Source organism: Ranitomeya imitator, chromosome 1 (genome assembly GCF_032444005.1).
Source record: "Ranitomeya imitator isolate aRanImi1 chromosome 1, aRanImi1.pri, whole genome shotgun sequence".
Taxonomy (NCBI): domain Eukaryota; kingdom Metazoa; phylum Chordata; class Amphibia; order Anura; family Dendrobatidae; genus Ranitomeya; species Ranitomeya imitator.
In genome coordinates this window covers 953,188,827-953,203,393 of record NC_091282.1, presented here as the reverse complement: position 1 = coordinate 953,203,393, position 14,567 = coordinate 953,188,827, and the positions used below count along the sequence as shown (strand labels likewise).

General features: G+C 42.4%; 1 protein-coding gene across 2 annotated transcripts in view; it reads left to right on the top strand.

Annotated features, from left to right (window-relative positions):
• TBCK (TBC1 domain containing kinase) overlaps positions 1 to 14,567 on the top strand; it is a 494,232-nt gene that overhangs the window by 134,071 nt on the left and 345,594 nt on the right. For both annotated transcript variants that reach the window (XM_069743716.1, XM_069743717.1), the window contains exons 12-17: positions 1,465 to 1,564; positions 2,504 to 2,553; positions 2,937 to 3,063; positions 9,394 to 9,492; positions 10,034 to 10,096; positions 10,983 to 11,109. In XM_069743716.1, the coding sequence (XP_069599817.1) occupies positions 1,465 to 1,564; positions 2,504 to 2,553; positions 2,937 to 3,063; positions 9,394 to 9,492; positions 10,034 to 10,096; positions 10,983 to 11,109 (566 nt within the window). The remainder of the gene's footprint in view (positions 1 to 1,464; positions 1,565 to 2,503; positions 2,554 to 2,936; positions 3,064 to 9,393; positions 9,493 to 10,033; positions 10,097 to 10,982; positions 11,110 to 14,567) is intronic.

The window sequence follows — 14,567 nt, the reverse complement described above, 5'->3', positions numbered from 1 at the left end:
ACCACTCATCTCTTCAGGAAAGCCTACAACCTGAAATAACCTCCACTGCCACCTCACTACTCCAGGGGCTGTTACCACCTCCTGACCTACTGTCTCTTTCACCATTACCCTGATTATTACTCCCGCTAGAGGATGCACAATTGATACACCATATATTGTAAAGGTGAAAGCATAGACAATAATTGTATCCAAGTTGGATGATGTAGAAAACTGTTCTACGCAAAATTCAAGTAAACATATAGACAAATGCGTATTTTGAACAACACTAGAAAAAACCTTTATTAGTCCATTAAAACTTGTAACCATTTAAAAAGTAGCCAGTAGTGCTTATAATGAGCCAAAAAGACAAAAGTGGCATCACCGTAGGGTTGGCAGTACTATCACATCAATGTAACCATAAATAGTGCAATACATTTATAGTAATGCCAGATACAGGAGGAGGGCACTATTAGTGCATCAGACTATATTGAATCAGTTACGCCATATAGCATGCCCAAATCCCATAACTCTGTATCGCTGGTCCGTACTAATACATAGACATATTGCACAAACCATAAATTTCAAATCAAGTATAAATATACCTTACTAATGCCCAAATGATGGTGCCATTGCCCCTACGCGCGTTTCGCGTCTCTTTCCCCATTACCCTGTAAACTTGTGAGGGCAGGGTCCTCTCCTCTTCTGTACCAGTCCGTCACTATTAGTTTGTTTACCGCACTTGTATTATATGTATGTTACTCTTTTCACACATACAGCACCATGGAATTAGTGCTGCTTTAAAAATAAGTAGCGATAATAATCTGAGATGGAATCTGTCATCAGGACAGAACTCTTTGTCTTAATACATATAATTGAAAACCTGGAGGGATTGTCCAGAGAAACCAAGCTATAACCTACCCACAGAATAGGTGATAACTTGCTGATCAGTGTGTGTCTGATCAGTGTGTGCAAGGACCCGCACCGATTGGCCGATCAGGGAATTTTAAACTTTCGCCAGTAAGTGAAAGAAAATAGAAACAAAATGAAGAGAATAATAAATCATAAAATAAGAAATAGGAGGCGAGTCCTGGACACCCCAACCTCTCCACTGGAGATGTGGAGTCCAGGTATCCAACTTATACGTAATAATTCACATTGCTTTCTGTTTAACTAGATAAAGTTACCTGCATTGATTCTTCCATTACCATAGGCTACATTCCCTGACAAGGAATTTCATCCCCGTTACAAAATGACATGACCGCTCATACACCCGGTCACAACCACTCATTCTCCTGGAGCTGCTGGACAAAGCCAAGCGCTGTGCTCAGCAACCTCATAGGGAATGAATGGTGCAGTGGTCAAGCATATGCCCTGCCGCTCCGTTGTAACTGGGATTAAGGTATGTTTGGTTTGGTTTAAGTCATTCAGGGACATCTACTGCGACATGAAAATTTTTTCTTACAGATATTTCTTTTCTTTATATAGCCTGTTATTAGAAGATGGCGAGAGCTTTGGCCAGGGAAGAGACAGAAGCTCCCTCCTTGATGACACAACAGTGACTTTATCTCTGTGCCAACTCAGAAATGTAAGAATAGATTTGCATGTGTCTGCGGCTTTTGAACGGCTACCTCCAGCTAACATACATTTTCACAGGTTTTTGCTGCACATGGATGTGCCAGACCCCTGCACCCAATGGATATTTTCCATAAATGCTGTCTCCGTAATTCTAATGCATGTGCCAGAAACATTTGCTCTCATTCCCTGGAAGCCGGATGTACATTTCTGTTGTAGTTGACTAAAACGTATCTATGTGGTGGGATGGGAAAATGGCAGCAGTGTGAGGTTCTCTTGGAGAAACGTGTTCTCCATTTATTCCAGAAGTACTGCCAGATCCTTCTCCACCACAAGGACATGGCGCATACAAATGATTAGTCTTTTCATACGTAACGTGACAGTCATGCATGCTAGGGGTCCGATTCATCAGTTTGTGCTAGAAAAGTGACGAAAAACTATTCCAAAAGTCTCAAACTTTTTGCACAATTACTACGAAATCTCGATCTTGATGAATCGGCTCCTGGATCTTGAATGCTAAATAGATTTGCAAACAACCTCTGTGAATCACCTTTGTGACCTCCCTTCATTCCAGCGCCACTGCTTCAGTGGTCCTAGCCATTCTTACAACTAGTCATTCGCCTGACCACTGCAGCCAGTCACCAGCCTCTGCGGTCTGCTGGCCTGTAGAAAATATGACTGGAGCCCAGTGTTTGGCTGCAGCAGTAATGTGAATTGAAAGGTCAGTTATGGTTGTTTTAGTATGTTATCACATTGCCTGCTACTTAGCAAATTTCGTAAACCCCCTTTAATTTTAGCATCAGAAAGTCATTTTCATACCCCATGTGCAACTATTGCTGAGCTTGGATTGAGGAGATGGGGCATCACATCATTTGCTGCATTAATATATTGTTTTTTGTTTTGTTTGCCTTGAATAATACATAGCTCTGTGTTATCTCACTTTACTTTTTAGAGATTGAAAGATGTGCCGGGGGAAGCTTATTATCCCCTCCTAGGAGACGAGTGAGTACAGCTTCATCTAGTCTTATGTGCCGTCCAGTACTTTCATTCATCACATTCTGCGATCAGTATTTTTGTACAGTTGCGTTATTCCTGCGGGTTTTTGTTAATCACACAGCTCATCATATTAGCCCTGCGTTTATGGCACCTGGCATACAAGCCGATGCTTCGACGGCGTGTCAATAACTGGCAGCGCAGAATGTTAACAGTGACATTGTAATATCACGCTGATCATCTTTATTTATTAAGGGCTCCCCAGAGGGTGAGGCGCACAGACACGGCCGGGGCATGGCGGGGGCGGCAGCGAGACACAAGCTGTCAGTGGCAGATGGGGCGCGATGTGGATGTAACAGGCTGGTAATTTGGTCTCTCTAATCACTTCTCAGCCAGTCAAACGTTCCTCATTCCAGTAGTAACAGCGAGCTCTCCACATCCACCCTGCCTCTGATCATCCGGGAGAGGGACACCGAATATCAGCTCAACCGGATTGTCTTATTCGATCGGCTGCTTAAAGTAAGTTCTCTCATTGTATGGATTGGTCTGAACAGGCTTACACCTTTCCAGATCGGAGTCAGGGGTTTTCTACATCATTATCTATATTTACTCTTCTCCCTTAATGCAATTTATATTTCCATGTTATTAACCACAGAGGACGATGGCAATATTCCTGTTTTTCATGGTCACTACCTTAATTTATTCCTCAATATTGACATTGCAACACCAAGAAGGAAAAGTCATTGATTTATGAAATTCACAGGATTCATAGCCATAATAATGATATGCAAATGACGAAAAAAATGGAAATCAAAAATTCAAAACAACTCAAATAATTCAGTATTGTGCATGAGTGCCACATGCAGAAATGTTCACGTTTACACATCTCAGAAGTTATCCACTACTTGGCAGCCCCTTGTCATACCCCACGCTTGGCTCTGATAAAATAAAAAAAGCTTATACTCCCGTGCCGCTGCCGTTCCAGCGTTGTCGGCACTCGTGTTCCCGGGGCCCTTGTGCGGTTGGTATGAGACATCAGCCATGCGCCCAATCTGGCGTCACTGGCCTCGCCTCTGGCAAATCGAACATCAAGAGGAAGTCGGAGAGCAGCTGACCTCTCAGACATTAGAGACTGATAAATCAGACATCTATCACCTATTCTGTGTAGGCGATACATGGCATATCTGTATTGCTATGGTCTAGTTATGGAGCACTAGTATCAGCATAGCCTACCAATGGAAATCAAGCATGGCACAAGTGACAGAAATGAAGGTTAGATAGGTCTTGTGAGCTATGATTAACAGTATCCATCATTCCCAGTTGCTTCATTAGGGGACACAGAAACCATGGAATAGTCTGCTGCCATCTGGAGGCTGACGCTGTAATTACATCCTGAATGAAAACTGGCTCCTCCCTAATAGACTATAGACCACGCCTGCCATCGTCTGGCCTTAGGTTTTTGTAGTGTCAGTTGAAGGCAACATGGGTGTGAGTCTCGGAGCATTCTTAGCCATTGTAGGTTAGGTTAGGCACTAACCATCTCTCTTTTTGTATTTCCGTTCTCAGAAGATCATTTGTCAGGGTTACAAGGTGTATTTGTGCACTCTGTTTCACTCTACATAATGAGTACAGCTTGTACTGTTCAGCTTGTATCCATGTACCTTGGCGAAGTTAGCGATCAGGTATTTGGGGCGTTTGGTCCTTTATGCACTGGTATCCAGCATTTACTCATGCACAAGCATGAGATCCGGAGGCCGACCTGCTGCTCCCAGTCTCCATTATTGCCTCTGACTGGAAACTCTTTTTTATACATGTTTCCTATTTAATTTGATTTGTGCACATATAAAAGTGACACCAGGTGGCATACACATTTACCCTTACCCCTGAGGAAGCCACAACAGTTGTGGCGATACGTGTGGGGTCTCCAGTCCTCAATCTTATCTTTTGCCTTGTCCAAGGGTCCTTTATTCATTGAGTTTGTCAGGCCGAAATTTGGCTTCTATTTGCATGATATGTTTTTTTAGGTACCTTGTTCATTTGGCTTTGATGACTATTGTGTTTTTATTCAGCCACATATTGAACATTCTTAGTAAATTACATATTGTTATTGATGTTTTTGTACATTTATTTATTGTCAGCTTACATGACCTATGGATACATTGTATGTTATCATTATTTGTTAGGCTATTGAGGACAGGTGTTAGGATCATTATAATCTGTTACCTATGTACATAACTGTTTGGGCTATTGGCCTTTTTTAATTGTTTTTAGCATTTTTTGTGTATTGTTCTGGTTTTTGTTCCTGATTTACATAAATTTATTCTTTTATACGGTGATTCCATGGCATGTGCATACTTCATTCCCCTTTCTGTTAGGAACAAGTACCTTGACACAGTCAGCAATCAGATATTTGGGGAGATAGGTCCTTTTGCAGTATTGACTCCTGGCCACCGTAGCATGGCACGTTTGTATGGAGCGGTAGATGGCATCCGGAGTTCCCATCTCCAGCAATAAGATGAAGCTTATTCAAGACAAAGGAGTTAAGTAGGTCCCTTGCAGTAGCCTGTGTTGTGTCAGACTAAAAGTGGCTGTTTTTTGGTGTGGTGGCATCTCCTTTTGTGGCATCTCAGTCCTAGCCGGTACTTGGTTCCCATTCTTTTCGTCTTGCGCACCTCCCAGTGTTTTTTTTTTTTGGTGTCTTCTCCTTCCATCCCCTCCTCCACTGTCCTCCTCTCTCTCGGATCGTCAGTTGTCAGGCCCTGGGTCGGAGTGGGGGAGGAGGCACCTTTTCGTGCTGTCAAAGGTGCATGCGGTTACTTGCGGTGAAGTACAGGTCTTGTATGATGGTGAAGTGTGTTTGTCACATTAGGTGTTTAATTTTGTAGCCTGTGTATTTCAAGCTATGTGCAGCATGGACGAAATCAAATGTCGGTGAGCAACAGGTCTCAGATCTTGTCCTAGGCCAGTCAGACTTTTCAACAAAGACCTTTCGATTTGACAAAATTGTAAAACTTCTGTGCGCTTCAACTGCCAGCCTTTATTTTGTCTCAGGAAGAAATTTCTCAACTTAGTGCATCCCTTAAGCAATCCAGGTAGCACATCTCCAATTTTTCGTTGAAGGATGTGGCCTCATTTTTGATTGATGATTCCAGCCTTTTGTAGGAATATTTCCTCTAACTCTAGAGGCAGGGTTTACTTACTTACCCAGGAAATCATTTTTCTGTGTTTGTATAGGATGTAGGTGGCTCACACTCATTTAGGCTTCTTATGTTAATAGGAGACCATTGATTAGGATACACCAGGATTGATTCTTCCTGAGTAGGGCTGCACTTTTTAGACGCACTCAATCACTATTGAAGCCTCCCTTTGGTTCGTTCAAAACATTGTTTATTCACTTCTCTCAGTCTCCACCTTATCCTTCTCCTATTCAACAGTACTTGATGTCTGGGTTGGAGAGCACTGGCAGTCCTTACATCTTTTCTCCTCCTTTGGGGGTGCTGGTCAGGTCCATCTCCTTTTAGTGTTAATGCATATCGTTCGTATGATCGACTTCTGATATGTTGCCTGGACCACCAGGATGTTTGGCTGGTCTGTGCTTTTCCACATTCCAAAGGAATCTTGGCCGTCCTTAGTAGGGCATGATTCTCTTTCTCCTTCAGCTTGAACTGAAGATTTTGAATGGCGTTTTGGCTTAGGATTCTCAGTTTGATTCCAGAACTCCCATGTCAGATGCCCCAAGGCACCACCCACAGCATCTAGACCAGGGTTCTCAAACACGCGGGCCACATGCTGCCCCTGAGACAGATTCATGGGTCCCACAGTCACTGTAGACCCCTTGACGATCACGTCCCAGTCCATAAAGCACTGAAGATGGCAGTCCTTGGACCGGGCTGCGATCATCAAGGGGTCTACAGTGCGTCCATGCCGCATGTGCAGAAAGTACATCGAGGGAACGAAGGATAGGTGAGAAGATTCTTCATTTTTTTCTTTTATGTGTATGTGAAGAATGAGACAATAGGGGATATTACGATAAGAAGGGGACCAAGATGCGGCATTACTATAAGAATGGGACCTGGATGGGGCCTTACTATAAGGAGACCAGGATGGAGCATTGTTGTAAGGTGAGAACCAGGATGGAGCATTACTATAAGTAAAGGACCCTGATGGTACATTACTATAAGAACGGGACCAGAATGGGGCATTACTATAAGAAAGGGACTAGGATGAAGCATTACTATAAGATGGGACCAGGATGAAGCATTACTATAAGAATGGGACCAGGATGAAGCATTACTGTAAGGTCAGAACCAGGATGGGGCATTACTATAAGAAAGGGACCAGGATGGGACATTACTATAAGAACGGGACAAGGATAGAACATTACTATAACAAGGGGTCCAGGATGAGGCATTACTGTAAGATGAGACCAGGATGGTGTGTTGCTATAAGATGGGGACCAGGATGGGGCTCATTACTACAAGATATTTGACAGAATTACTATATGGTGCTAACTGTAAGACAGTATTTCTGTATGTGGCCAATTGGGAGAAATAAAATTGGAAAAATGTTAAAAAAAATCAAAATAATGCATCAATAAATAAATATTTTGCCACTAAAAATGCTGTTTTCTATGTAAACTGAAGTAAACAAAAAAAGTACACGTTTGTTATCGCCACATCCATAACGACCCAAGCTATAAAACTGGACCATAACCCATACAATGAATGCCATTTAAAAAATAAAAAACTCCAAAAATGTTTAAAAAACTGATGAAATGTATGTATATGAAATGATGTATATAAAAAATGGTATCACTAAAAGTATCACTTTGTTCTGCAAAGAATGTGGCCGCCAAAATTCAAAGTTTTTCTGTTTGGGGCCCATATACCCAGCCAAGTTTGAGACAACTGATTTAGACAGACCTCTCCCAAGGTTGTCCTCTTCTACTAATTTTTGGTCAGCTAATTTAACAGCAGGACTGTCTGGTCTGCAGTTCGGTAGGCTCATGGCCTTTCAAATTAGGTTTGTCTGACTAGGATTTGGGAAGAGGGGCCTTAAAAGTCACTTTTCTGCCATGTAATGTAGCTCCTTTTTCATAGGTGAGAGCCTATGAGCAGCGCTTGTTTGGCAATATCCACCTTTTAATTTTTGCAGGTGTCTATTGAGCTAGGGTAAACTCCCAAGAGCGAGATTCCTGCCTTGGTTATCCTGGTTCAGTAGATTTAACTTGTAGGCCATGGGTCATTACTACCCGTTCAGGCAGGGCAAACTTGAGACCACCTTATTATCCCCTAGAACCGAGAGACCTCTATTGTATCCTGTCGCCCTTCGGTCCTCTCCCTTGGCGCTACTCATAGAGATCTCTCTATTTCGACTTTCTAGTGATTTTTCTCCTCTTTAGAGATCCCTTCCATTAGGTTAGGCTCTCTCTGTCTCTCTTCTTCTCTGGTATAGTACAACAAGACACTCCTGAATGAAGGTACACAAGTAGAGGCCCAATCTGTAATATATGAAGAACATGGCACCCAGGTATAATGCGAGAAAGTGATTTTAATTGCAATCCACACAAAATATATACAACTTTTTGGTGTATTGTAGACCCTACTTGCATAGGCGCTATACCTGCAGTGGGACTCCACTATCACCTCGCGCTGCACGTCATACAAGTTTTAAGCATCTTTTTGTGTGACCTACTCTTTGGGCAATCTGTTTGTCTGAAGAAGGTCTACAATAGACCGAAACGTCATATATACTTTCCTGTGGATTGCAGTTAAAATCATTTTCTCGCATTATACCTGATTGAAAGTTCTTCATATATTCTCTCCTTCTCTGGGACAGAAGTTTGAGGTTTGGCTCCCTCCTTTCACCTTATCAAAAGTCTCTTCTTTTCATTTTAATGAGATGGCTCTCCATCCTTTAGGTTTTTCACCTCTCATCTTCCTGAGAGATTCACACACAATCTGACTTAGTCAGAGCTGTACAACTCAACTTATCTCTCCCAGATCTGTTTGGATGTCTTGTGGGTCATCCGGGTAAGCTCTGGCAGACATCCGACTCCCTCCAGGGTGGGTGACCACTGCTCGCTGCATTAGATCAGCCATTATTGGGGCTTTTAAGACAAGGCCACTGCTTCATCATTCATGGTTAGAGCTCACTCCGTGTGGGCTGTAAGTGGTTCCTGGGCTGTTCTTCATTAGGCATCAATTCTGCAACTTTGTAAGGAAGCTATGTGGTCATAGGGGCATACCTTTTCTAAGTTTTATAGGGTCCACACCTTTACTTCTGCAAGCGCAAGTCTTTGGAGGAGAATACTGCAGGTGGCAGTTGTTCAGGTGACGCTTGAGCAAAAGTGGAAAACTCTGTGGTAACAGTTTAATATTTTGTTTATTCCCACTACAGGGACATCCCATGGTTTCTGTGTACCCCAATAAAGCAACTGAGAAATTAAGATTTTTTGTGCTCACCGTAAAATCTTTCTTGTAGTCTTCATTGAGAGACACACCACCCACCCTTAGGTGACCTGTCGGGCGTGCATTTACGTTGTTTTTTTCATGGGGAGTAATTAGATTATTTTCTTTTTGTGCTTTAGATATTTTTTCTTCGACTACTGTATTCTCAGTAAACTGAGGGAAGCTTTACGCCAGCAGGCGAGGTATAGTCTGCTGGGGAGGAGCCAGTTTAATTTAGAATATACTTACAGTATCAGCCTCCCATGGTTTCTCTGCCCCCTGTGAAGACTAAGAGAAAAGAGATTTTACTGTGTGTACCAAATATCTTCATTTATTTAACCTGGTGTATGATTTTAAATTAGAAGAGTTTTAATATTTTGCATTTGTGCTTGTTTTCCAGGCTTACCCATACAAGAAGAATCTAATTTGGAAGGAAGCTAGAGTGGACATTCCTCCCCTTCTGAGAGGACTAACCTGGGCAGCCCTGCTGGGTGTAGAGGTCAGTATCGTATATGGTGCCTTACATGAGAATAGATTGTTAATATTTTGTTAAAATATGGATAGATTACTGCACCGTGTTTATACCTGGTTTGTAATCTTACATTAGAGTAATGGACAACTGAAAGAACAAGTACTATTTCACTTACAGATCCACAATATTTTTCTCCAATTACATGTTATGAGACATGATAACCCTCACTGATTGCTAAAATACGGACTAGCATCCCCATTAAATAGAACAGTGGTCATGTTGCTTGTCTATGTAATCTTATGGAACAGAAAGACATGGCTGATCACTGAACTTTTCTATTTTTGTTAGTCCCGTAGACTTTGAATGAATCTTCAGCAGGCAGGCATACACACATGACCATGTTCGAAACAACCATTCAGAAAACCAATGGGTGTGTCGATAGTCAGACCCCACCAATTCAGCAACTATCATCTACCCAATTAATACCAAAATATCCCCTTAAATGATTTTATAACATAGTAAATAATTTGCATATGAAATCTTTATTTTTTCATGATGACTTTTGTAGGGTGCAATCCAAGAAAAGTACGATTCCACAGACAAGGACACCCCGATTCCTACTGACCGCCAGGTAACTATTATGCTCGTTTACAATGTTATGTTTCAGTGGGTCTCCAGTTTCTAGGTGTAAACATATCCATCCATCTGTGTCTAGTGGACCACACATAGATTTCTCTGGTCCTCAGCATGTCAATAACATCTGATATTTTAGTCAGATAGATGAACATCTAAAGAGAGGTTGCCACCAAGTCAAAAGTGGACAGTTTTAATTATTCCCAGTTATTTTTGTTTTTTAAATTTACAATACAGTTTCAGAGATATGGAGTTTTTAAAAAATATAAAGGCCAATATCTCTGGAACTGTGTGATTGAATTTAAAGGAAAAAAAAGCAGTGGGAAGACAAAAAGAAAAAATAATGGACACATTTTACCTGGTGACAGACAGGTTCTATTTAAAAAAATAAAACTCTGTATGTTTCCATTTAGCTTAAAGGTTTAGTTCATGCGTTGATTTAGATCCTTCCTAAAGCTTTTCTACTAATGACAATTGCCCAGGAAGTAACTTCTTAGGAAAGGTGTCCATCACACTAACGCTTCATGTCTATTTGTTATCTCATCAGTAAGCCAGGGGAATACCGAGGTTCTGTGTAATAAGTGCGGTCTTTCACCCTGTGTATCTTTGATTGGCTGGTTTTCCTTGTATTTAGGGTTCGTTCCTCCCCGTGCTTCTGTGATGGTTATGCAATAATAATTATAATAGAATTTGAAACACTATTTTAGACATTATTCTGGTTTCTATATTTCTAACTTTTTTAAACCTGTGAATATGTGAGATGATTTGACTTTCATATCTGTATGCTTTTTCTGTTGAATGTAGTCAAATATACACTATTTTAATTTTGGTTCAATGATGATGTCTTATCATTCTGAAATGTAACCTTTCTGCTTTTTTGTCAGATTGAGGTGGATATCCCACGATGTCATCAGTACGATGAGCTCCTGTCATCCCCCGAAGGGCATGCAAAATTTCGAAGGGTATTAAAAGCGTGGGTGGTATCACATCCAAACTTAGTATACTGGCAAGGTAACTTGTGCAAATTAAATTCTGATTTACATGAATCCTCACTTTAGTAGCTGTAGTTATGCCTGAGCCTTGCCCTCTTGGGATTTCGAAGCTGTTACAGTCTTTGGAACGCATAGTGGATTAATGGCCATTAGTGATATGCCAATTGAAAAGATTGGCAACATATTAAGGGTTAGTTCACACAGGACTTTTTTGCTGCGTATTTTTGCTGCTTTTTTATGCTAATTTAGGTGCGTTTTTTGGTAGGTATTTGGAGCGTATTTGGTGCGTTTTTGGGTAACTTCACACAGGACTTTTTGCTGCGTATTTTTGCTGCGTTTTTAATGCTCATTTTCAGCTGCTTGCTCACCCTCCTATACCAAGACATGGCTAAAGGTACCTTCACACTCAGCGACGCTGCAGCGATACCGACAACGATGTCGATCGCTGCAGCGTCGCTGTTTGGTCGCTGGAGAGCTGTCACACAGACAGCTCTCCAGCGACCAACGATCCCGAAGTCCACGGGTAACAAGGGTAAACATCGGGTTACTAAGCGCAGGTCCGCGCTTAGTAACCCGATGTTTACCCTGGTTACCAGCGTAAAAGTAAAAAAAACAAACACTACATACTTACCTACCGCTGTCTGTCTTCGGCGCTCTGCTTCTCTGCACTCCTCCTGCACTGGCTGTGAGCACAGCGGCCGGAAAGCAGAGCGGTGACGTCACCGCCCTGCTTTCCTGCTGACCGACGCTCACAGCCAGTGCAGGAGGAGTGCAGAGAAGCAGAGCGCCGGGGACAGACAGCGGTAGGTAAGTATGTAGTGTTTTTTTTTTTTTTTTACTTTTACGCTGGTAACCAGGGTAAACATCGGGTTACTAAGCGCGGCCCTGCGCTTAGTAACCCGATGTTTACCCTGGTTACCAGTGAAGACATCGCTGGATCGGTGTCACACACGCCGATCCACCGATGTCTGCAGGGAGTCCAGCGACGAAATAAAGTTCTGGACTTTCCTCAGCGACCAACGATCTCCCAGCAGGGGCCTGATCGTTGGTCGCTGTCACACAGAACGATTTCCTTAACGATATCGTTGCTACGTCACAAAAAACAACGATATCGTTAACGATATCGTTATGTGTGAAGGTACCTTAACACCTCACTACCAGAAACTCCCTCACAATAGATCACAATCAGGACACCTCACAATGGCTCTTCACACCTCACTACCAGAAACTCCCTCACAATACATCACCATCAGGACACCTCACAATAGCTCACTGTCACTATGGACACCTCACTAACCACACCCCTAAGCTCTTGGCTGTGAGATCACTTCCTGCTGGCCATGATTTTCTGCACCAAAAACGCAGCAAATAATGCTACATGTGTTTTTGCTGCGTTTTTGCAGCGGTTTTTCCATCACCCATTCAAGTCAATGGGTGAAAAAACGCTGCAAAAACGCAGCAAAAATGCTGAAAGAAGTGACTTGCCCTATGTCCAAAAAAAGCAGCAAAGCAGAAAATATTGATCAAACAAAAACCCAATGTGTGTGCATGAGATTTCTGAAATCTCATAGGCTTTGCCGGTACTGTAAAAAGCAGCTGAAAATTAGCATAAAAAACGCAGCAGAAATACGCAGTCCTGTGTGATCTTACCCTAAAGCTAGCATAATAGGACAATTGAGACTGTTGCGGAAGTTCACCCAATGTCCTTAGTTTCTTGAGGTGAGTGGTTCATCGCTCTTTTTTTTTTTTGGATCAATTCCTGAAAGCAGATTGTGAGCTAATAGTTCTTGCTTGTTAGTCTAGACAGGTTTAACCATGAAGATTGGTGGCTTCCTGCACTAGGCAGGCCAATATTAGTACATGAGGTATAGTTTGAGTGCAGTTGAGGTTAGTTCTGGGAGAGTCTGTGGATATTTTCAGTCTAGTGGAAGCCAGAGAGAGAAGAGCAGTGCCGATCTCAAACCTGTGGAAGACAGCAGCATTGTACAGTCAGGGCTCTGATAGAAATCATCTAAGTGGGGCAAATAAGGAGCCTGTGTTGGAGTCTTCAGAAGGTCTAGTGAGGAGCTGTGTTGGAGGCTTCAGGAAGATTAGTGAGGAGCTATTTTGGTGGCAAAATGTGAAATTAGGGAGGGATTCTGTTGGAGGCATCTTCGGGACAAGTGAGTAGCTGTATTGGAGGCCTCAGCAGGACTAGTGGACTAGTCAGTAGGACCAGTGAGGACTAGTGGAGGCCTCAGTGCGACTAGTGAGAAGTTGTGTTGGAGGCCACAGTGGTACTAGTGAGGGGCTTTGTTAGAGGCTTCAGAGGGACTGTTGATGAGCTGTGTTGGAAGCCAGAAACATGGTCCAGTTAGTCCAGTTGTGAAGATTCTTTAAACAGAAAATTTTAACTGGAAGATGTGTTCTCAAGAGAGCAGGACCTGGAAGTCCTGAGTTGCCGTGGACTGAGTGGGATTGTTGGTGCACTATAAGGTGTACTAATGGCTCTTGTTCCAGGGGCATTTTCTGATATTCATCCCTTGGGATTTTTCTCCAATTTGGACATGGTACTTCTTAACTGATCTTACAGTTATCTGTGTGTATCTGGTCTAATTTTACCAGCCTCTATACATTTAGGTATATAGTACAGACCAAAAGTTTGGACACACCTTCTCATTTAAAGATTTTTCTGTATTTTCATGACTATGAAAATTGTACATTCACACTGAAGGCATCAAAACTATGAATTAACACATGTGGAATTATATACTTAACAAAAAACTGTGAAACAACTGAAATTATGACTTATATTCTAGGTTCTTCAAAGTAGCCACCTTTTGCCTTGATGACTGCTTTGCAAACTCTTGGCATTCTCTTGATGAGCTTCAAGAGGTAGTCACCTGGAATGGTCTTCCAACAATCTTGAAGGCGTTCCCAGAGATGCTTAGCACTTGTTGGCCCTTTTGACTTCACTCTGCAGTCCAGCTCACCCCAAACCATCTCGATTGGGTTCAGGTCTGGTGACTGTAGAGGCCAGGTCATCTAGCGTAGCACCCCATCACTCTCTTTCTTGGTCAAATAGCCCTTACACAGCCTGGAGGTGTGTTTGGGGTCATTGTCCTGTTGAAAAATAAATTATGGTCCAACTAAACGCAAACCGGATAGAATAGCTTGCCGCTACAAGATGCTGTGGTAGCCATGCTGGTTCAGTATGCCTTCGATTTTAAATAAATCCCTAACAGTGTCACCAGCAAAGCACCCCCACACCATCACACCTCCTCCTCCATGCTTCACGGTGGGAACCAGGCATGTAGAGTCCATCTGTTCACCTTTTCTGCGTCGCACAAAGACACGGTGGTTGGAACCAAAGATCTCAAATTTGGACTCATCAGACCAAAGCACAGAATTCCACTGGTCTGATATCCATTCCTTGTGTTCTTTAGCCCAAACAAGTCTCTTCTGCTTGTTGCCTGTCCTTAGCAGTGGTTTTCTTGC